This window comes from Ixodes scapularis, unplaced genomic scaffold (genome assembly GCF_016920785.2).
Source record: "Ixodes scapularis isolate PalLabHiFi unplaced genomic scaffold, ASM1692078v2 ptg000922l_1___fragment_2___debris__unscaffolded, whole genome shotgun sequence".
Classification (NCBI taxonomy): domain Eukaryota; kingdom Metazoa; phylum Arthropoda; class Arachnida; order Ixodida; family Ixodidae; genus Ixodes; species Ixodes scapularis.
In genome coordinates this window covers 86,026-110,708 of record NW_024610069.1, presented here as the reverse complement: position 1 = coordinate 110,708, position 24,683 = coordinate 86,026, and the positions used below count along the sequence as shown (strand labels likewise).

The window sequence follows — 24,683 nt, the reverse complement described above, 5'->3', positions numbered from 1 at the left end:
CGTTGGCCGCGACGTCACGGAAACGGTGGGACGCTATTGGATGCGAAGGTGGCGGAGGGATATCCGATTCCCTTTGAGGGGCATTTGCCGCTACCTTCTTAACCTGTAACTGACTATAGGGAGCCTTCATGTGCGCATTGCTAGGGTGATGCCACCCTTTGTAATACCACTCGCCGACAAACCAGCAGCCATTTTGTTCCTCGGCGATAATCCGTGGGGCTTATAACCCTCCCGGAAACAAGCACCTTATCTCAGAAGTTCGGAGCAGCGTTGTGGAACCCACGGAGGGAGGATTAGCATTTTCCCCCTCGGATGGGATTACCGATGGACACAAAGGCCACTTTCCGGCGCACGGGGAAACTATGAGAGAAACAAAATGGCGGTGGAAGAGGGTGTGGGAAAGGGAAACGGGCAGTTGGCATCACTCTATGCGAAGCGCGCATGAAGGCACTCTAGCTCCACCCTTTTCATTTGCTTCAAGCGGGTGTCGCGCTCGGTGACAGCCACACGAAGACAAAAAAGCAGGTAGGGAGGATTTGCAAAAGGCGAGGTCGAAGGGGCATCAACAACGCAGCTAATCTCCCTCTGCATTTTCGACGCTTTAGAGTAAACAAAAAAACAAACAAAAAACGAAAACAACTTGTAAAAAAAAAAAAAAAAAACACACAAAAACTTTGATGTACAGCGAACGCTGCAGGGGAGAGAGTGTATCCCGACCTGTTCAACAGTAGGGAAATAAGGGACGGGGGAATCCCAGCCTTCTCTCGAATGAAATGGTACGGAATGAAAGGAAAGGTCGCTTCTGCCGGTGACCTTGTCGCCTTGCCTAGTCTGTCAGCGTTCGGCTTCCATTGTATACCTCAGAAAGATTATCTCCTTTCTTGAGAGCGAAATGGAAGGGGTGCTTATGTTTTGCGGGCTTGTCGCCATCCGATAGGCCTCAATTATTTCTGTCCTGACTCGCTCGCAGTGGCCTCCCATGGCTTTTGTGCCGGTAAAATTAGGAGCGCAGCCGGGAAATTTTCTCCAGTGAATGACGATCGGCTGCTGAGAAGCAGATCTTTCGGCGTCCATTTGATGTTCTCGGAGTCGGTCGTCGAGGCATCGCAACGTTTGCCCGATATACCTGGCCCCGCAGGACGGGGGGATCGCGTACACTTTTTCCGCTCTTTCTCCTTCCCCGAAGATGTTTCTTTCCCGTATTTCAACGGAGCGGGCGGGCTTTGAGCTTGAAGCCGAAAATAAATGTTGTTGAAGTTGAAAGATTGTCCTGTCTGTATCGTCTCTTTTGTGTCTCCACTTTCTAAATATTTAAAAAGTACCAACACGCTAAGATAGTACAAGTTCCGGGATTTCATTTTAATTCCCCAAGTGTGATGCGGGGGCGGCGCCACGGAGCCCCGGTCGTTTAATTCCGCTCTTTGTTATCGCTAGGATTTGACAGTGCTCGATCACATTGCAAGACAAGCACAGAGCCACGCTCGCTTTTCCAATGTGCCACCTAATAATAATATCTGTTGAGGAGACATGCGCACATCAGTCTCGCGCAGCGCTAGCTCGATGGCAGCACTTTCTGTAAAGGCTCATTCACAGCGGAGATGTAAGCAGTCGCGCGGTGCGACTAAATCGCATCGTAAAAAAAAAATAATAATTAGATGGTCACTTTGGTGTGCGCGATGAGCGAGTCCAACGACTTCGTTGGCAAGTCGCTTCTGAAAAACTCTCGCTCCGAACGCCGTTGATTGGCTCAGCCTCTCCGCGACTAGATCGCATCGCAAAAAGTCGGGTGAACAAAATAAGATAAAGTGGCCAGCCAAATAAAACTTGATTTTTATTTAATTAAGATGAAGACCACCCGCGTACATCAAATACCTCATCAGCCGAACTCCAAAGTGGTATGCCTAGTTCTGGCACTTGTTTGGCAACTTTGGCCCGTAGCTGCCAGATGACAGCCGAACTATTGGGAAGCGAAGCCTAACTCTGGCACTTGTTTGGCGACTTTGGCCCAAAGCTGCCGGATGACAGCCGAACTATCAGGAAGCGAGGCCTAACTTTGACACTTGTTTGGCAACTTTGGCCCGTATCTGCAAGATGACAGCCGAACTATCGGGAAGCGAAGCCTAACTTTGGCACTTGTCTGGCAACTTTGGCCCGTAGCTACCAGATGATAGGCGAACTGTCAGGAAGCGAAGCCTAACTTTGGCACTTGTTTGGCGACTTGGGCCCAAAGATGCCAGATGTCAATCGAACTACAAGGTAGTAAGCCTAACTCTGGCGCATCGGTGGCGATATTGTCCCGAAGGTGCCAGATGACAGCCGAACTATCAAAAAGTGAAGCCTAACTTTGGCATTAGTTTGGCGATTTTGGCCCAAAAATGCCAAATATCTACCGAACTACAGAGCAGTAAGCCTAACTCTGGCATTTGTTAGGCTATTTAGGCCCAAAGATGCCAAATGAAAGCCGAACTACCAGGCAGTGAAGCCTAAGTTTGGCATTTGTTTGGCGAATTAGGGCCAAAATACCCAGACTGTTTCCAAGGAAGGTGAATTTTGGCTCTACTTTGGCTTCTTCGGGCTTTTAAATGCCCTAAACTCCCAGACAAAAGCCAAGTTTTGGCCCAGAACTCGGTGCTACCTGGGGAAGGAACATGGATTGTGAAATCACCAAAAAGCAAACCAATATCTATGAGGCCGTTTACTATCTTAAACTAGACAAATCATGATCTGATCTCCTATCTGACAAGGGCCTCAAAAACGCTTTATCCAGAAAATAAATTTTAGTGAAAATAAAATCAGCGTTGGAAAGGGCCTATCGTATACAATACATATCTACTTCTATCGCACACTTTCAATTTCTATGAGCTGAGTTTTGGATAATAAATTCCAAGCTGCAGAACAGGATTCAAACCTTAAACTGGCACAGCTAAATGAATTAGGAATCCTGGATTTGGGAACTTCTGAGTAATGTGACATTTCACACCCAGCATCTTTGTCGCATTTCCAACAATAAAAGACACGTGAGCTGAAAACGGTAAAGCACCAATATGCACGCACCCAGGTCTCTCACAACAGACACAATTAATCAGCGTTCCTTCCAGGAGATGATGGTAACACACTGCTTTGTGATGTTGGCATAACGATAAGACATTAGTTTTTGAAAAAATGAAAGATATGCTGTTGAATGAACACCTCCGTCCTATCTTGTTGACGTTTTGCTGCAGAAAATTGCAGTCGTTAAGATACCGTACACTTGTGAAAAATTTTATGTCGTCTGCAAACAGCATTAACTCAGCATTTTCTACTTTTGAAGCTAAGTTGTTTACACACATTAAACATAAAATAGGCCCGAGAATAGATCCCGGGGAGACAGCAGATGTCGAAAGAAGTTTCTTTTAATAACTGTTACCAATGCGGACGCAATTGAAACGTGATGAAAGATAACTATAAAACCAGATACACAGACCAGGGCAACAACAATATAGCAACAACTTGTGCAGCAGAAACTGATGGTTAGCTTTATCAAAAGCTTTCGTCATATCAAAATTAATGCAATCAACTGGTCCTTTGTTCAAGACGTCGGGAGTAGTGTAGTAAAAAAATCTTTCAGCCTTTTCACTCTGGTGAAGAAGGAAGACCAGCGGAGCTGTACAATTGAAAGTAATGGCCGGCGGCAAGTCGGCAAGCCAGAGTGGTAAGGCTGCCGCCATTTATGAGCGACGGCGGCAACCATATACGTGGCTTGCCGCCATCGCTCATAGACGGCGGTAGGTGTCCAGAGTTCGGTGTCTTCATTTCTTCGCGGGGGACACGATCCTGGGGAAACTAGCCCGTAACAGCTGCAATGTAAAAAACAGATTAGTTCCAACCGATTAAGAAACCCACAAACTTACCACGGAAATAAAAAAAAAAAACGTTACGCATAATCCACTCAGGAATTCAAGGAAAACCACACAGCAATGAAATTGGACGATAGTTTACAGTAATATAAGCATCCGTAACCTTCAAAAAAGGAGCACAACTGCTTTCTTCCATAGCGATGGAAAAACACATAAACTAAGAGACGTGTTAAAATTTGTGCCAATACAGATATAAGCAATTAATTAAAACCGTTAATAATAAAACTTGTAATACAATCAGTACCTGTAGATAATTGCGGTTTGAGATTTCTTATAGCATCTTTGATTTCTTCGCAATATACTTTTATACCGCACAAAAAATCTTTCTGGGGCTGAACAATTTGCTCACAGGTTGAGTAACAGCTGCTGAAGCATCCGAGAAAAAATATTCGCAACCAGTGAAGGAGAATAACTATAGCTATCATTGTCATCTAGTTGGTTACGCAAGCAAAAACCATGGTTGGTATCACGCGTATGCTTTTTTGCAAACCGCCAAAATTTTTTCGGGCGACGATTCAAGCTGCTCTCCATTTGGTCATTATGTAAACGTTTATCCCGTGCATAAGGTTTTTAGTCTCAATTTGGTGCAGAATAAAGCAGAACGAGTTCGCTTGACTAATTAAAAAAAATTATATTTTCTGCTCAAAGAGCTTTTCAGCCTTTTTGGAATCCATTCAGGGTATATTGAGGGCCTAGAAATATAGTGTGGCACAAATATATAAATGACGTTTATTATAACTGCTGTAAACGTCGCCCTCGCTGTCTCAACGTCTGTCATCGCCAAAACCTCACAACAGTAAAAAATTTGGATGTATGTGTACGTGCCCAGTTAATCACCCTTGTGATAGCAGTTATAACTGAATTAACGAGCTGGAGGCCTTTTATGCGGTAGAGAGAACAGAACCACGAAGGGCAGACGTAGTACATATATGTGAACCAAAGTACTTAAACCAGGAGTTACGGAGTCAACTAGAACGTTACACAGAATAATTCCAATGACATTGCCAGTACTATTTTAATTTTCTTTAGTTGGCCCAGTTAACGGAAGTCCATAAACGGTAATAACGATAATGCATTGTTTGTTTTGGTGGTGTTGCAATTTACGAGTCCCGAAGACCAATCCGCAGAAGGTAGATTAAATAAAATCTTCATAAATCTGACCTATATACCTGCTAAAGTCAATACTATATCTAAGCATCTAAAAAAAATTTTATAAAAATTTATTGGACAAAACGTAATGGGAAATAATAGTTTGCAACAAGGTAGCTGAAACATGGTAATAAAACCCGAGACTCAGGAACACAGAAGGGGACGAACACAACACAACGTCTCAACGATTGAGACGTTGTGTTGTGTTCGTCCCCTTCTGTGTTCCTGAGTCTCGGGTTTTATTACCATGAATCATCACCAGCTCGCTTGTTTTTTTAAATATTATTGTAGCTGAAACCATCGTTAGCTTTAATTTCTACCCAAACACCTTCGGAATAAGATTCCAGGTCAAAACGACGGTGTGAAAAAATAGACGCCTCAGTAGCGTCCAAGACGCCACCACCAAGTTTCTGACCGGTCGACTGCTAATCCCTATCTCCGCGATACACTTTAAGATTACGAGCACAATAGTTTGCGTCGGACATGCATTTACACAGCCATGTTTCTGTGAGGCAAAGAAAAAAAACATCAAATTTACTTGAATTAGATTGGACATGCACTCATCGGCATTGATTCTCAAGCCCCTCACGTCTCTTGTGAAGGCGCAAAAATTAGTGGTGAAAGATTTTTCCCTCGGGCCAGTCTTCTTGTTGGTTTAGTGCTGCAAAAACTGCTCCGTCACAGGCCAAATAAACCGATGTGTGCGATGAAATTTAGTTATAATCTTCAAAGATAGAAAAGTGTTTACGTCTAAAAATGGCTCGACAAGGGGCAAGAGCGTTTATCTTGTCGGGTATAGCGGTACCTCACGATAGCTTGGCTCGTCGGTGAGGCTTGGCCAGAACATAGCCGTTGTCTGCCATGTTCCGTGATCTGGGCTAATCCCCGCACACTACAAGATTCTGCATTGGGAAGTTACGTGCACCAGTAGCCACTGCGCTCAATCGTGATGTCAAACGGTCCGGCTGGTCCTCACGGCCAATGAAGGACTTTAGTCGATCGCGCGCGTTCAGGGTTAGTCAAGCTGGCGCAGGAGAGGCGTCAAGCCGGCATCTAGGACCAGCCGCGGCCTGGGCCGCGACAGTAGCGTAAATTGGCTGTGAGGATGGCATTAGCGGAATCCGCTCAACGACGTTCTTGCAGAGCTGTATAACTCCGAGAGAAGCCCAGGGTTTTTTGCCAGGAGGCATAAAAATTCAGCCGTCATGCTTTCAATCTTGTTTGTCAGTTTGTTGATGGCACGCATAAAACTCGCGCAAACAAACGGGCAGGGCATTCTTGGGTTACGGCCGACCTACCCCTCGAGCCGTCCAGGTTGTTGTTGGCGGTGGAACCTAAAGCGCCTGCAGATTTTGGGGATAGGCTCTGCCGTCGAGTGCTGCTGGAACACTTTAAGGTACTTGTTCCCGGTTTTCACGTAAATGTCGTGTTCCTCCAGACCAACAATTCGGCATTTGCAGTAAATTTTGCGGCCAAAATCAGTCGAACAAACAAGATACTGCTGATTAGCATTGAAGCGCGCGGCACACGAGGCGCAGACATGTTTCGTCGGCGCACAGGCAGGAGCGTCATTTTTCGTCTGCGTCATCCTTCGACTGATATTTATTTCAGGTTGCCTATAGGCATCCGAAAACACTGTTGCATATTCTGACAAAGAATTAGCGACCACAAACATCGCAAAAACCCAAAACTAGGGAAAAAAGGATGGCTTACACCAATCGTGTTTTGTGTGTGACGTAAACTTTCCTTTACTTATCGGTACGAGATTTTTATGATGATGAATTTTTACCAGGTCGCATGAATTTTTTTATGTTATGGTTATAACCAGCCATTAAGTCATGAATGCCGCTACACTTAGGCTTGCCGCGACCATTGCAAATAAATGAATTTTCCCGAGATTTCATTGGGAGCAGTGGCTCTTGTGAAGCGCTTTTTTCTCTGTAGTTCGACCCGCGTTCCCCTACCCCATGCGGAGTACCATACAGACACTAAAAAGCTGCCCTTAGAATATCGGATTTTCACTCGCCGACATTCTATTTGGCGCAGGCATGTTGTTGCTTAGTGCAAAGCGGGCAAAACTGGCGACCCTTACCAAGTTATAACCTTTCTAGGTTTAGGCATGAGCTGTCTTGACTGGATTGGACTGAAGTGTATGAAAATTATGATGCAGATGAGGCGTACAGTGTGTTCTTAAATAAACTCCTGCAGCTATATAGGGCATGCTTCCCATATAAATCAGTTGGGCTACCAAGGAAAATTCGTAAGCCATGAGTTACTCCAGAGCTGCAAAGCAAGATAAATAAAAAAAAATATTGTGCTACGCTTTTTGTGGAAACGAGAGAGCCGGAATGTCTTAAGGTTTTTAAGGTCTACCGTAATAAACTTACAAAATAATTAAAGAGTACCAGAGAAAGATATTTCAACAACTTATTTCTATGATCAGCGCAAAGAACGGACATCATGTGGAGGAAGCCTAATAACGTTCTTAATCGTTCATCTCAAATAAAACAAATAGATAAAAGCTGTAAACATGGAACTGACCTAAGAGATCGAGAACTGCCAAAAGTGTTTAATAACTATTTTCGGAACTTGCCACTAGATAACTCAGGAGAAAAAGCCTGTGCTTAAATTGAAAATAAATATGAGTGTTCCATATTTCTTCAGCCAGTTGTGGAAGCCGAGGTGACGCATGCATTCTTAGCACTAAGAAATAGTAAAAGTTGCGACGCTGACGACATGGAAATAGGGCCAACAAAATACGTGTTGGACATCACATCTCCCTGTGTGACGTATACTTTTAATTTGCGTTTGCAAGCCGGGGTTTTCGCGCAGAAAATGCAAATCGCATGAGTATCGGTTTTGTACAAAAAGGGTGACAAAAACGATTTCGGGAATTAGAGGCCTATTTCATTTTATGTGTTTTTTCAAAAGGTTTTGAGAAACTTTTGTTGTCCCGTATGCTAACGTTTGCGGACAAAAGTAATATAATCACTTCATCGCGATTCGGATTTCGTAAAGGCCGGTCTACACAACTGGCCCTTTTGGAAGAAATGAATGTATTTTGCGTAGCTTTGAGAATAAACAGATGACTCTTGCTATTTTCGTTGATTTTACGAAAGCCTTTGATTATTTAAATTATGACTTTCTGATAAAAAAAAAAACCTGAAAGGTACGGATTTCGCGGACCAGCATCAGCTATCATTTCATAATATCTTGCTCATCGTAAACAATATGTTCATATCAACGGGTGCTTTTCAGATATCCAAACTATCATATCCGGCGTTCCACAAGGCAGCATCTTAGGCCCTTTTTTCAATTTATATATTAATGACATTGTCAGCGTAAATAAATATACAAAATATATCAGCTATGCTTACGATACAAGTTTGTTTTTCACAGGTGTTTGCTGTGATGACTTAGAATATAGGGCGAATCAATTTCTGCAGAAGTTTAGTAGTTGGTGTCAAGCTAACGCTTTAAAGATCAATGTGAACAAGACTAAGGCTATTTTGTTTGAACCGAAGAATAAAAATGCAGCTATTACAATATTACAGAAGACATCGTTTTTGAATTTGAGAAAAATAGAAGTTTTGACAAGTTTTAAGACTCTTGGTGTTGTTTTCATGCAACATCTGACTTGGGATGAACATCTAAACCATAACTTGATGAAGCTGTCACGTGTGATTGGCATTATGTATCGTCACCGCTCTAATTTGCCAGAAAATGCTAAATTGTTAATTTAGGACTGGTTATTTCTTTCACATAGACACTACTGTCACCTCGTCTGGGGAAGTACCACAATGGCAAATTTGAACAAGATACTTAGCTACAAAAAAGATGTTGCGAATAATATGTAAAGTTTTTATATGATTAGCCTAGTGAACCTTTGTTCACTAAGTTAAATTTAATGCATATTTACAAAATCTTTAAATATCGGTTATGTCTAAGTTATAGTTCTAAAATAAGAAATAATGTCAATCTTAGTAAACTAGCTAGCATTCTTGTCACTGAAGTTGGCAACATATCACACTTGTAGCCTAGACAACTGGAAAGTCCTCAGTTGTAGAACAGCATGTGGTGAGCAAGTGCTATCCAGCGTGCTTCCAGACCTACTTAATTTCTTTAATACTAATTATATTGATCCTTTAACATCAACAGTAAATTATATCAAAGATTTAGCTTTCTTTTAGTGTGAATTGCATAACACTGACTTAAGTAAATATTCCACTCAATGCCCTCATTTATAAGTTACAGTTATATCCGTTGAGAATGAAATCAGTGAATGAGTATAGTAATACATAGTAGTGCTGCATATCTTGAATCTTGAACCCTTGAATGTCTTGAAGATCTTGAACGCTTGAATTTGACTTTGTCTTTATTTTTTACTAAACTTTCTGTTTAGCAGAGCTAATTTATCTGCTACATTGGAATGCTGTACATTGATTTACTGACCTGCGTATTTTTTTCAGTTTTGTTTGTTTGTTTGCAAAGTGATGCACTTCTTTTGTATCCTGCCGCTGTTTCCAATTGGGGTGTGGGCTCAGGAGTCGTGAAGCTGCACAAATGCGGCTTTTTTCCTCAGTTCCCTTCCATCATGCACTTGTACTGCGAACCGCCCTTATATTTCTGGAGGACAGAAAAGCGTTTCCAGAATATTCAGACAAAGCGTGACGACGTAGCTTGAATCAATAATTTTGAACAAGAAGATGGTCGAAGTGACGCCACTCAGAAGCGTAGTTTATGTAGAGAGTCTATGGCGCCCTAATTTAAAAATTAAAATGGAACTCAACAAAAAGAAATCTCAGAACCAGAGGCTCTATAAAGCAACTGAACTTTCTGACGTCACGCCACTGCGGTGGCGCTGCTGTCGGCACCGCGCATGTGCAGATGCGTCCCTTCGGACGAATCTGGTTTCTGCGCACGCACAATGCCTACTCCCGTCCTGGGCGATTGGGGGCTTGTTTGTAAGCAGTAGGTTGGTCGAGACACTGTAGTCAAAGACCACTGAAGAAACGCAAGTGGTGGCCAGTCCTCTAAAGTCCGCCGTTCCCCGCAGGCGACACCCCTTGGCGGCAAGATGAAGGTAGCGGTGCTCGGAGTGCTGTTGCTGGTGCAGGCCACGCGGGGCTTCCCGGACGGCGCCCCCGTCGGAGCCTGTGACTCCTTCATGCCCAGGCACGGCACAACGGCCGCGCTGCCCAACCCGACGTCGCCTTACGCTGTCGTCCAGTCCAAAGCACACTACGCGCCGGGAGACATCGTCACAGGTACGGCCACATACGTTGCACGTACGCCGTTATTGGTGTGACCGCGTCCCTTTCGCCGTTATTAGCAACTCTTCGTACATTGACGGACGATGATGAAAGTGCCCGCGATATGTTCAAACGTGGCTATTGATTCCCGCACATGGTAATACTTTGTCTCAAATGCTCCTAAACAAGAAATAATCCATGGACACGTGACGAGAGAAACAGCGGGAGGAATGCTAGAGAAAAAAAAGCCCGTACCAGGTGCCACAACGCGTGTGCTTCGAGAACACCATGGATTCAATACACGTGAAACCCACGTGCTACCCATGCTAGAGTGGCACGTGGAAGGTTGATACGGTGGTTTGAATGGCATGGACGAGCGTGGGTAGGGCGACGGGATTCGTCGGCGTGGGGACGGTCTGGAAGAAGTGAAGCGAGGACGGGCAGGGGGAGTCTAGCTGGTATACCTATGTTCATAGGGTCATGGAGTTTATGCTGGCCGGCGGTGGTAGTCGGAGCGAGGTGTGTACAGGTACTCCTGATTCCCTTGATCCTCAGCAATTCGATGGTTGCAAAATCGAGCTATATCGCTGCGAATACCACAGTGAACACAAGCGTGGCGCCGAATGACTGGAAACCACTGATCGGCACCGGATTTGGGCTTGTGGTATTCGGTATAATGGGCTGGAAAAGGACGGCTGGTAAGAGCCACGTGGTTCTGGTAGTGGTTGCAAGATCGGATAAGCTCGAAAACGAGAGATCATGGTAATAGAAGGGGCCTGTGGAGTGGCTGAGGATAGCTCCTCCGTTGTGACATTGCGCAAATATAGGCGGGTTGTGTTCTCGATGGAATTGCTGAACGCGGTAGGATGATCGGGAAACATAAGGCGCAGCTGACCACGAATGATGTTTCGGACGGGGGTTTAGACGCCGTTGGTGATGAAAACTTGGGCTGAAGGTGCCATGAGGGTAATGATGGTGTCGACCGCTGCTACCGCCGGGATGCGAGCGCGCTTGATCTCATTGAGACAATGGCATGCCTCGGTAATAAAGATTATTGTCATCGCACTCCGGACAATTATATATTTATAGCCGTCCTCTGATACGCCCCTAATATATGTTTGACTTCGTCGGCCGCTCTCATATTGATGTTGGCCAGTGTGCAGAGCGCCAGTATGTCTTCAATGGATGTACTGTCATTTTTGTTTCTTCGGGACCTTGTGCTCGGTCGTCGAGGCGTCCCTTGAGCAGTTGTCTTTCTTGTGCCGAGGTTTCGAACACGTCAGAAATTTATCCTGAAAGCGGTCTCACGATGCGAAGACATTTTCGTTGTTGTAATGTCAAGTCGGTGTCCGGTGTAACGATATTCAATTGGAATGTTTTTCACTCTACACGAGCTTACTGGTACACCTGGGACTCAAGGATACCCACACGTAACGCCACTGGCCAAGAACCTCCTTTGTTGCGGTGTAATTTCAAGGACAAAAGCAATCATTTTCATTCAATCTCTCTTTTGCGAAATTTGATGACGTAACGTGAGGATCGCAGTACACCCAAGTGACGATATTTGAATGCGGTTCATAGATTGAACCCGAGCATTGCGTGGGAACTCGACTTGGGCTCGTCATAATTGCTAGCTCGAAAAGCATTCGGGTAGTGACCCGTGTCCAATCGCTGCAACGACGACAACAGCCGAGCCATAACAATGTCTGGAACTCAGCGCGTGCCCTGCACTTTGCCAACCCCAGCGCGTGGCTATGATCAACACTGGCGGCATATAATCGGCTCCAGATCACGTGGTCGCTTGTTCTGGCTGTGAGGTGAGGGAGTGAACGCTGCTCGTTTTTCTTAAATTTTTTTCTGGGACTTCTATTGCGTGGGGTGAAGAACGAACGCGTGTTTCATAGGTCATTAACGTTAGGGATCCGCTTTTAGCGGTATTTGTGCAAAGTACAAGAATTGTTGCATCGCTCCTTTAAGATATAAATTGACGTTTGCATGCGTGATGTAGGCGTCCTATCGGTTGTGGGCACTCACTCTGTCACAGTCGGAGTCATTTAATAGCATCCTGACCCTCAGAGTCCGGAAACAGGGGAGGGTCCTGCTGGCGGATGGTAACGATTAGGGTCCGCATTGTTACAAAGCTTTGCGAGAAGTGCTCTAATTGCTGGCACGATCGGAGTTGCGTGTTAATGTGGAGGACCTGCAGCCGAAGTTGTAGCTCCTCCATCAGGTAATACGAGATATTGAGACAAGGCACACATATGTCTGTTGGAGTGTGTTTAATTTTATTGACTGCTCCCGCTTCTTCCTCCTTTGTACGTAATTGTTCACTGTTCCATAAACTAAACATAACAATATGAATTTGCCCTAAATGTTCTGAGGTTATCCACGGCTTTCGAATTCTTTTTGGTGGGTTTGTTTTACAAGTTCTATGAGAACTTGTAAAACAAACTTGCACACACCATTCTATGAGGTGTGTGCCCAATGTTGCCCTTGGAAGCAAATGTCCGCGCAGTACTGAAATAAACGTCCCTAGGAAGCGTTGTTAAGTTTTCTGAAAAATGCCTTCGTAATTATGCGTTTTAATTTTTTTTTATTCTTTTTTAATGTTAATGTTATGATGATCAGGTTAATTTGATGTATCCCCCTTTGTAGTGCCTCACATAAAGGGTCTTAAGGTAATAAAATGAAACAAAATGAAATAATAGTGGCTCAGCACCCGCTCGGTGGCAATTGTCATTAGCGTTTGCAAAACAATGCTTGGTAGTGGTTGTAAAAAAAGAGGAGCCAGAATTTTTTCGAATGGTTTTAGGTGGGGCAAGCTATGATTCTCAAAGGTGTAATACCATTTCACTCCTCTGGGAAAGGTTTACAATACACTCATACTATTGCAAAACGAGTGGAAAATTACACTTTTGGAAAAACTACCTCGAAGTTTAATCTTGAAATGGACACTCAAAGTGTCAGTTTTTAGCATGTTTATTGGTGAAAATTATTGAATGTGTGTAAGGTTTGCTTGTGTACATCAACAGCGAAAAAGGAAATGTTGAAATTATAGTCGGTAATATTAGCTTCATAAATTCGATTTAAGAAAAAATATATATAAATCACCGTGAATACGACAATAGCATGAAAATAAATGAAGACCATAAAAGCTGTAGATTAGTAAACGTTTGATCTCCTTTGGAAAACAAACCTATGAATTTAGCGTCCTACGGGTCGAAGCGCCTCAATAGTTCTAGATTACATAATTACTGAGCTAGAGAGGTTGGATATCAGTTACCGAGTGCTGAGTCATGCGCTGTGTAAACGGCCAGCCTGAAGGTATGTTCAGCATAAACCCTCGTGCAATCGGCGAACCACTCCGCACACTTGGGTCAGGACCACGTGCCACGCGAGGAGGTTCGCGAACTGATTAGCCGCCCACTATAAGGTCCCTTTGTTATAGGTATGCATAGAGGCGTAAGAAGCCAATGACTTCACAGGAGTGGCGTTCTCCGGCTACGCACTCTAAAGAAAGTCTGTGCGTCTTCTTTCACGCACACCAGTCGGAGAGCCAACCAGCGCAAGTTACGGGGGCAGCTCAGCGAATGATGATGCCGAAACATATGTTTAGACCAAAAAACGCAGTCTGAGTTTTGACATTGAGCAATGCAAAACGTCACGCTTGCGTTGCTTAATGTCACAACTCAGTCTGCGTTTTTTGGTCTAAACAGATGTTTCGGCATCGTCATTCGCTGTGCTGCCTCCGTAAGTTGCGCTGGTTGGCTCTCCGAGTAGTGTGCGTGAAAGTAGACGCACATACTTTTTTTAGAGTGCACACGTTCGTACGTTACGCTGGAGGCGAAAGGAACCACGCCCGAAGGCCGGTTGCCTGATTAGCGGCTATCAACATCCGGCTATTCGGCCTCGCTGTGTGTGAGAGGGATGACCTATTTTAAATCATTGGCGAATTGATCAGCGCTATCGAACGTAGCAACGCCGGATCGCTGGATGTTGATAGACGTTAATTCAGAACCGACGGGCGCCCTGCTCGGGTGGTTTCTCTTGCCTACAGCATGGGCGTCAAGCGCGTGTAGCTCCACTCCACACGCTCCTGTGGCTTCGTTGGTTCTGTCCAGCCGAACGCCAGGATTTGATCTAGCAAATCGAACAGCGGCACAAGTTCGTCATCACGGCGCTCTTCGCAATTATCCATCTCCTACAACACTCTAAAAACAAATGCTTGCGCGTCTACTTATTTGCAAAACACTCAAAGAGGCAATCTCTGCGATCTACTGAATGAGCTCAGCGAATAATGAGGCGGAAAATACGTTATAAGGACTTTAGAGCTAAAAATGAAGTCTGCGCTGTGACAGTACGCAATGAAAAGCGTCATGCTTGCATTGCCTAATGACGCAGTGCGGACTTAGTTTTAGGCTCTAAACAGATGTTCCGCCTCACCATTCCCTGAGCTGATTGCGTAGATCGCAGATAGTGGCTCTTCGAGTGTATTGCGAGTAAGTAGTCACGCAGCCATCCCTTAGAGTGCAGGGACTAAATTACTCACGCACACTAGATGCACCGCGTTTATTTGGGCGTGATTGACCTAACCGGTGATAACAAACCGACAAAGAAAACGAGCGCGCCGTGACGAGGCACTTTTTGCGCAATTTGATTGTCTCCATCAGATCAGTGCGTTGGCTGCGGTCGGACTTCATGTGAAACAAAATAGGGGCTAATTTCGCCATTTGTATTTAGTGGAAAGTTGAAGTAGACTGCGCGTACATTCCGATAAGAGTCCTTAGTATTGCACCATCGCCCACACGCGGGATTGTCTAGTGCTTCAGGGAAACAACGATGTCCTCCAATTTATTCTCATTTTATTGGGACTACAAAAAGAAACTGGGGAAGGTGTAAGCGTGTTACTGGCATGGTGAATGTATGCTATCGGCTGCCTTACATTTGTACATATGACATTCTGTTAGTATTTCGTTACACGTTTTCAATCCTCTGACATAATTTAGATCACACGCTCGCATTATTCTTTAATTAGGTCTCTTAGAAGCAAAATATACATCTAGAAGTATTCCCGTTTTCATCGCACTATATTCAGCTGGAATCAACTACCTCAAGAGATATAGTCTCAACAAATGTAAACTCTCAATTCTATCATGCAATATCAAATATTAAATACTTGTTTCTTCTACAAGCTTACACATTGCATATACCTAGGGGTCCATTATCTTTACGCTACTCCAGGTATCTCCTCTTTTGTTTCTGTTTATTATTATTTCACTCTGATTACCTTTGGGTACGGCACCTGTTTTGAATGTATACACAACTCAGTGTACTTCGGGTCAAGTTCAATTTGTATTTTCCCCTCTCCTGCTATCTGGACCTCACGGTCGCTGTGGGGTTATCAGAATAAATAAATTAATAAATGAATTGTTTTACGCTTTGGTAAGCGCCACAATATCACCACCAGAATGAGGTGCCAGGCGTGTAGACCCCAGAATAGGTCTCCTAACGTTTACTATAAATACATGTTGGTTTTTCCACGTCATTTTTTTTTCGCTCTTTAAAAAAAAAAGTGAATAGGAACTTTGGACAACCTTATTTATTTTTATTTCTCCCTCTATCCACATTCTTAATTTTTCTCATTGTTACACGCTAATCAAAGAATTAGCGTTTATTGTATTTAGATAGCATTGACCATCTGCTGAAACGTTATTGACTATCTTTGTTGAACGATTTTCGAAACGGTAAATATTGGTTGATATTCTTTGTAGACCTGCCAGCGCGCGGCATTTCAAATCACGCACAGAAGAAATAAAATTATCACCCGCCTAACAATTTCACATACCCATGGTATTTGAACCATCACAGTGGCCCATTGTTTAAGGCTAAGTATACCTGTTCCGAGTTGCACTCCTTCCTTGAAATGTAACTGAGTAATACACACGTAAAATTTACATTCCTCGTTAATATTTTGCAGCAACATGAATAAAACTTTGTACATGAAAAATAATGAGCACTCTATTTATATATACGTTTTAAGAAAAGTGTGGAACACAATGCATGCTGTTCAAAGTTAATATAATTAATCTAAGCACCATGTGCACTCTGCGTGATCTTACGCTCTTCGATAACTGTTATCCCCAACAATCACTGTCACCGATAATAACACTTTGGAGAAACGCTTGCACTAGGAAAGCATTTTCCCGAGACAACCGCTCGTGGCGTTTGTATCCCCAACGTCGCGAAAAACGCCCTTGACGTCGAGTATCGCATGACCTGCTCTATGGTTGCAATACTGAGAGGTATTTTGTTGTTCAAAACTACTGTGTTGATTCTAAAGCATGAAAGTATTTGTAACGGAAATTCTTTCTCCAAGGACATTTTCATTCGTGCGTCTGTGCATTCGCGTAAGCCCTATATTACGTCACGCCACGCAACACAAAAAAAAAAAAAAAAACCTAATGCGTCTACTTCCCTGCAAAGCACTAGTGAGAGACAGTCTTTGTAATCTACGATTCGAATTCGGCCAATGACAAGAATGAAAATCTAAATTTACACTTTGCGCCGTGGAACTGAGCATGACGTTTCACCACGTGCGACGTTCAACAGCGCTGTCTGTTTTTTGTTTTTTTTAGGTCGAAACTAGGGTGCCTTCATGAGCGCTTTCCTTAAAATAGAGACATCTGTCCATTTTGTCCCACAATTCGATTTTTCTTTTTTTCTTAAGAAGCGCGTTTGTGCACGCTTTTTTCTTCAGAGTGTGTGCACGCGTTTGTGACGCTGACTGTGCTGTGGCGACATTTTGTTTTCGTCAATTTCTTTGTATTTTACCCGTGGGCGCGTGCTGTCGGCATCGGGCTTTACAGGGGGTGGCATCACCCTAAACAGAAAGACATTGAAGCACCCTAGTCTAAACATATTTACAGCCTCAATGTTCGCCGAGTTTCTCCACAGATTGCAACAATTGTTTCTCTCCAGTGTGCTTTGCGTGAAAGTAGAAGCACTAGATTTTTAGAATGCACCGTGACGTCTCGAGACACCCCTTTGTCACGTGACGTTCTGGTGTCACATGACCCCGGGACTTGACACCATAAACTCACGTGACGTTCAATGTCTTCTAAACAAATGTAAACGTTCGCTCTTTAGTTACGTGCATTCGCAGCATTCGAAGATTCTTAGGAGTAAAGGTCGCTGCCAATTTTCTACTGTTCCTCTTCTCTTGCAGTGACAATCACGACGAGCGGCCCGTCCTTCAAGGGCTTCCTGGTCCAGGGCTTCAACCCACAAACCCGGGAGGTGATCGGGGAGTTTCTGGGCGGTCCCGGGGTGCAACTGGTGCCCCAGTGCTCGTCCATCACGCACGAGAACAGCAGAAACAAGAAGGCGGCCACGCTCAACTGGAAGGCGCCGCACGGCACGTCCGGTCCGGTCATGTTTAGGTACGCGCCAATGTTTAGCCCGAACACCGAAACTGTCCGCGAGCATAAATTTTGAAGGAGGCAGGTGACATAGTTATTGACAATCTGCTCTGTAAAGCCTCGACCCATAAAGAGCGTGGGCTAAACCCCGTAATATTCGTTGATAATCAAGCGAACGTGATGACGTGTTAAAACCAGACTACAGGGAGTCTGGTGCGAAGTTCACGTAGTAGACGCGTTAAGCGTGTATTCCCCTTCGTACAATTAGACTTTGCTTTTTTATTATTTAACAATACATATTTGACCCAACAACTATCTCAAAGCAGAACTCAAGCGGTTAAGTCTGGAAAGAAAATCTGGAAGATTTTATACTCGGTGTCACACCAAGAAAAATATATTATTCACGCGTTACACGCAATAGTTATTACAAGTTTTAGTCAGTACAGTCAGTGCGCAGGCGAGCTGGTGGAAGTTTGTCATGACCTATTTAACCAAGAACTGGGACAGGAGGGGAAAAGATTTGACAGTGGGAAAAAAGAAAAAAAAAAACAAAAAAACAGGGATGTCTTTAAGTGAGCTGAATATTTTAGTTAATCACCACCTCATATACACAAATCCACACCGCAGAACATTCTGTTTCTCAAAGACACGCACAGAACCTACGCCAACACGCACACACAAAAACTACGATGCGCAATATATTTTTTATTTTAGGTTGGACAGCACTTGTGAACTGCATTGATTCTATCAGATGAGTTCACAATATTAGGATACACAATATTTCTAAACGTGGCTCTCAAACCTGCAAGGTTCACACAGAACTCCCCCCCCCCCCCCCCCCCTGACTTGTTCTAAACAGTTAGCGGTGAAGAAAAAACAGTGACAGAAAAGGACGAGAAGATAAAGTACCCCCATACGGAGCGCCCAATCTTAACTGATATATTTTGAAGAAGCAGAAATTAACGTGAAAAACAAACCATAAAATACATGAAATTCTCTGTCCCGGACAAGTGTCAAATCTGATCAAGAATGCAAGCTCTTTATCAAACAACGCGATCGACGCCGTACTGACGCCTCTGTCCTTGTGCTTTGTAAATAAGAAAGCCCCTAACTTTTTTCTAGACAGCTGTTGACCGTTGCGCCATAAAATGTTGGTTTTATCAACTATGGGGTTGCAATCACACCGTTCACAGTATACTGCCATGTTCCGCAATGGCAATGATCTGATCGATAGAGCATGTTCTCTGAACCTCAAGTTAACTCATATGCCATCTTGCTCTATATACACTTTCCCACAGACAGTTTAATTTTGTAAACTCCACCGACGGCACACGGCACATACATTATCCTGTATTTTTTTTTTAGATAAAATCTGCTTGCTGTCAACTTTAGCGCATACAGCCCCCCCCCCCCCCCCCCCCCCCCACACACACACACACCCACACCGAAAGCGCCGAGAAAACCACTGGCACACTGTGACGTTGTGTTCTATTTTTTTGAGGCTGTGCTATACGTTATTTATACATAAAAGATAACCGCTCAGCCTTATATTGTCTCGAAGCTTTTTAACTGGCTTTCCGCCAGTCCTGCCAGTAAGTCATCTGGATAGCCTCCGCCAGTGAGCCTTGTCGCTTGATTAACTATACTAGTGAACAGACGGTGTCAGCATCACTTAACCAACCTCTCCCGCAGTCACCCCACCACGATACCCACTTTATCAGTTTTGAGTAACTGGAGCCAAAAGGAAGTATGCTTTTCTGGATCCTAAGGTTGCAACTCCAGCACGCATGCCCATCCGAAAATTGAAGTTTATTCTCTAAAAGCTGTAACCGTCGATATACTGGGTCGTCTCTCGTAAAGGTCAACCCGCCAGCATGCAGTTTGAACCCTTCCAACCTGATTTTAATAAAACTCGCTCTACTTTGAACATACTCATTTTTGCGGGACTACGGATGTCAAAAGGTAGCAACGTATTTAAACACTGTGATCACGTCACTTCCAAGATTGCCATCAATGTCTCGGTCACAGCTGTAAAGAAAAATGTCGCTCAACACAGGATGAACGCTTGACCCAATACACACTTCTTGCTGCTAGGCACGTGGAATTGAGGTAAAACACAACAGATAACAAAAGGTTTCTACGCTCACACAACGAAACTGCCCCTCCCCGTATGCCTCAATGCCATTTTTTTCCCGACAAATATTTTTTGCTGAGGTATAGAATAAAACAAACTTTCGACATTCAAAGACTCCCAACAACACGTGCATGCCATGAGTACGTAAATAGCGTTTCGCACAACCTCAAAAAGAAAAAAAAAAGAACCGCAACATCATGGTTTTTTTAGCGGTCTCCTTGGCGCCTTCGAAGTTGGGGCGTCTATGCGCCAAAGTTGTCAGTGGGAGAGCTAGCACATTTTTATGTGAAAAAAGAGAAACACAGTGTAATGTACGTGCCGTGTGTTGTAACCGTAAATTAAAGCATTAGACTGTTCTGCGGGAAAGTATACATAGGCAATCCGGCGCATGTGTTAATAGGAGGTTAAGAAAACATGCTCTATTGATCAGATCATCGTTATCCCACTCTAAAAAAGGGGTGTAGCCTTACCCCCTTTTTCGCACCCTTAATCTCTTTTTCACATATAATGCATCCCAAAACTTTACTTCGATGTCCAGCGCACTGACATCAAACTGACGGCCGAACTTTTACCTGGGGCTTGATAACGGTGCGATGTAATTTTAAACATGTAAAGTACTACGTATCAAAGAGTACAGAATAAAAAAGACTGATGTTTTGCAGCAGGACAATAGACCGCGATTACTTTTTTGCAGTCAGTCACAGGTGCATGAGCTATTTGAATAATTTGTTCAATTCGACTCTCAAGCCACTCCCGTCGGTTCAACGTTACTGCCTTGTACGTCAAACTTAAGTTTAGGGCTGTATTTTATGTGAGAGGGGGTGTCAGAATTTACCAATTTTTACAGTGGAGGCAACTTGGCAGTACATTGTGACAAGCACGATTGTAACCACTTATTTAAGAAAAATGGCAACTTTAGTGCGTCAAAGTCAACGAATGATTACAGAAATTTTACAGGCTTTTTCATTACGACGCAAAAAGACAAATGTGTCAGTCCGGCGTCTATCCGTTGTTTGGCAAAGGATTGGTATTTTTGAACAGGTTCGACACGTGTTATGGACAGATAACTTCACAAATTTTATGTTCGCGTTTGACGTGAATTTTTATTACTTCAAAATAAAGCAGTTGACACAACAGCAACCAACTCATTCGTACTAACAAATATTGCAAGGCGATTCAGCACTTTCCACTCAGTCTTCTACTAGAGAGTCTTGACAACAACAAAACAAAAACTAATTAAAAAAAATTAAACTCACAAACTTTGTTTTTATCTACTAACAAGCTGCAAGGAGCTCTGCCTAACAGAGGTGATTAAATACGACTTTAGCTCAGGTGAATAAATTAAATATTTCGCTTAGGTGAATAAATAAAATATTTAGCTGAGTTACAGACACTGTCTTTAACCGTTTCTTTTCCTACCACCATAAAAACTGCTTTCCTTCTTCCGCCCCAGTCTCGGGTGGAACACATCACGGTACGCTTTAGTTGTAGGAGGATGAAACTATGAGTTTGGTGTTTAAAACCTGTACGTCTTAATGATATAACGGCAAGCTATTCTAAACTTTGCCCACATATATCTTGATTCACCAAATAAAAGAGTAAATGAGTATTGCTTTGCGAGAGCCCGGAGTTTTTTTTACTACAGTGGTTGACGCGAATACGTTTATGTTTATATTTATTTGCTCCGAATCACCCGCAACAGATGCACCAAATATATGTAGTGGTTCGACTGCGTCTCATCAGGTGAACGATTCTCGAGGTCTAAATATTTTGTTAACCCGATCATATGAGTAAAAATAGCGAAAAAGGCTGTCCTTATAATCCCGGAAATTTGCATAACAGTTAATTAGTGGATGTTAGGTTGTTGAGGTGAATATATGCCGGCAGAAGTCATAACAGCAGACTCACTAATGAATCGAACATATTTTATACTTCATTAGCGTGCATATGGCAATAGGTTGATCAAACTGGAATATGCTATTCTGCGGAATCTTCTGCTACGTGCATGATGCAGTGAACAATTGTTGCAATGCACAGGAGCGCGTTCGCAAAGTAGGCACGGTCAAGGTGTCAAGTTTGTTGGGCTTGCTTTGAGCCTCGACACGTAACCCCATCAAAACGTATTATAAACCTTCTACATTTCATGTTAAAAAAATACATGTGCATATCAATATGTCCTCTGGGACGTTTGAGAAGCAAAAGGCAAATGGAAAAACGCCAGAGTGTATTTCTTAATTTATCTACCTGCTGTAGCTTGGCCCAAATATAATTACCTTTACCGATTTGTTCTTACAGAGCGACTGTCGTCAAGTCCTACAGTGAATTTTACGCCAACCTCCTGAGCCAGAGTGCGGGCTATTGAGGGACCGGAACGTCCAGCGCGCTCATCAATATCGCCGATATTCCGCCTGAACGAACTGTCGTTCAAGTCTCTCTCGGCAACGAACAGCCCAAGATTAACGTATTCTTCCCATGATCCACTTTTCCACGTGTACATAGTGCTTTCATGCCTAAATGCTACTTTAAAAAAAAAGTGTTTTAAGAACACACGTGTCTGTTGTTTTCCACGCTCCAGAAGAACAGGCTTTATTCTAGCAAACGGGCGAAGTTTCACAAGGGCACCGTTTTTTCCAGCCAGTTTTTGATGATGGGATAGTATTTCGTCTGCCAAGTGTCCTGCATCTTTTTTTCTTCCTGAACTTGCTTGTAGCGCCATTCAGGAATCATGGTAGTCTTCTTGTTGTGCTTGTAAAACAAATGCAGCTGCAAGAGAAGAAAGGTGTTCATTCAAACTTTCAGGTACCCCTAAGGTCAATAGTTAAAACGCAAAACCTAACTGACTCTTAGCAGAAAGTCATTCCGTGATATTTAAAGGGTTGAATGGCATTACTGCTTATGAAAACCCCTTTCATGTGGACATTGACAGTGGTGCGGATCAAAGGAGGACCAATGAATAGGTACAAGACGAACACACTCATATTACTCGAGCGTACTAGCTGAGTAATAGAAATTATAAAGCACAACGTTTGTATCATTAGCATAATATTAAACAATACTATTATGTTTATTGCACAATAAACCAATACATCGCACGGTTGACGCCCGCAAGAGCACGAGCGTGGGTGTACGTTGCCAAAATAACCCGTAGTTAGAATTTCATAGAGCAAAATATTCCGGCATGCTACTGAAAACAATTAAAAGCTGCAGACAACAGTCATATAACGCCCGCAATCAACTTAGGAATCATAGTTATTACATCACTACTTTAAGTTCCCGCTTCAATACCATGAAGGATAAAATGAAACACTTGATCTGAAAATATGTTGTCATTTAGTTTAATCTGTGATATCTTTGCATGCGGGATGCCGTTTTAGTTGTCTCAAGATTGTTTGCATTTCTGGTGTTTTAAAAACCTGTTTTCAGAATAATAATAATACTAGATAAATGTTCAATCTTGCAAAAACAAATATCCAAAAAGACAGGTATTATTGTCAAATTTGTTAACTAATTTGTTTTTATGCATTTTATTGTTTTCTCTGTCGCGCAGAATATTGCCTATTTTTTAAGACTATTAAACAAGGATAAGAAGCAACTAAATTATTTTGTTATTTTAAACGTTAGAAAACGCTAAAATGTCGAGCCGGCCGGGGAAGGGGGGGGGGGGGGATAACATAGTGCCGGCCTTGATAGATATACTTTTAATTTTAGCGAACAAGTTCAGTAAAACCTAATAATTTACGGAGTAAATAAATTGGGAAAATAGTGCGTCATATTTAAAGAAGTAACGCAACTTTATATTTCCCCTCGAGAATACGGAGGGAATTAACTGCAACTTCTCCTCCTGGGACAATACCCTTATGGGCTTGTTTTATGCTCAGCAAAATATGGAATTTAATTGGTGTATTTTTAAGCATGAAACAACTTGTGCCGTATTCCTTAATGGTAAATCGCGTGGGGATGCTCAAACGTAAACAATGGTGCTAACAAAATATCTGCTAGTGAAACAAACCAACAAGGTATTAGCACCCGGTTAGAACAGCTCCTAAAGGAGTTTGTATAAAGCCTTCCAATTGAAGTCGACGTGAAGGCAAGCATATAAAAGAAAGCTCAAATTCAATAACTGAATGTGGCTAGTCATCCGAATACAACCAGAAAGCGTTTTTTCTTTCATGTCTTCCAGCGCTCTTGGTTGTTTGTTTTCCCAGTGGAACCAGGTTGGTATACTGTGTTGTACATTAAGATTACAGTTCAGTGGGAACTATGCGCTTGCCAAACCACTCAACTGTCCCTCTTTTATCGCCTGACTCCGCTTTGTGCTTCTTGGTATAGGCGAGAGCATGACGTACGTTGCGACAGATGATTATATTACTAGTCCATCGATTATGTAGCCTCCATCGTTCTGTCAGCTCAACGGTGAACGGAGTGGTAAGTGGAAAGCTGAAATGTTGGACTGACGTGGGCACTGCGAATTGACGTTGTCAATTGTTCAAGGTACTAAACTAGACGAACCAAAAATTGTAAACTTACCTCTTCTATATTGTCCGAGTGGCTAGCAGACTCGATGAAAGATTCCTCGATATGGAATAGAACTTCTGGCGATTGGAGATACCTGACATATAGGGTGCATGATTAGACCTACCCTTTGAAATACTTTGTTGTAATTCAATGGGAAACGGTGGTGATTTTATCTAGTTAACAAGAATTTTAAACTAAAAGTAACAATACACACCAATACGCGAATGGAGACAGAACAAACAATTTATTTATAGAGGGTACAAACTTTGTCGTCCTTGTATTTTGTGCGCTTCATTTGTAATTTTGAAACTCTATGCTA

At 43.1% G+C, this 24,683-nt stretch overlaps 1 protein-coding gene across 1 annotated transcript; it reads left to right on the top strand.

The window, feature by feature from the left end:
* Positions 1–10,122: 10,122 nt before the first annotated feature.
* LOC8053001 (putative defense protein) lies at positions 10,123–22,391 on the top strand. Its single transcript, XM_042288034.1, has 3 exons — positions 10,123–10,312; positions 17,523–17,736; positions 22,145–22,391. Exons 1-3 carry the CDS (start codon positions 10,123–10,125, stop codon positions 22,209–22,211), a joined length of 471 nt encoding a protein of 156 aa, XP_042143968.1. The 3' UTR covers positions 22,212–22,391.
* The last annotated feature ends 2,292 nt before the right edge of the window (positions 22,392–24,683 follow it).

What these genes read in the sequence shown, in the direction of transcription:
- LOC8053001 (XM_042288034.1), top strand. Translation starts at nt 10,123, where the DNA reads ATGAAGGTAGCGGTGCTCGGAGTGCTGTTGCTGGTGCAGGCCACGCGG. An exon ending in GCCGGGAGACATCGTCACAG is followed by an intron (nt 10,313 to 17,522) that starts GTACGGCCACAT and finishes CTTCTCTTGCAG; the next exon opens with TGACAATCACGACGAGCGGC. An exon ending in TCCGGTCCGGTCATGTTTAG is followed by an intron (nt 17,737 to 22,144) that starts GTACGCGCCAAT and finishes TTGTTCTTACAG; the next exon opens with AGCGACTGTCGTCAAGTCCT.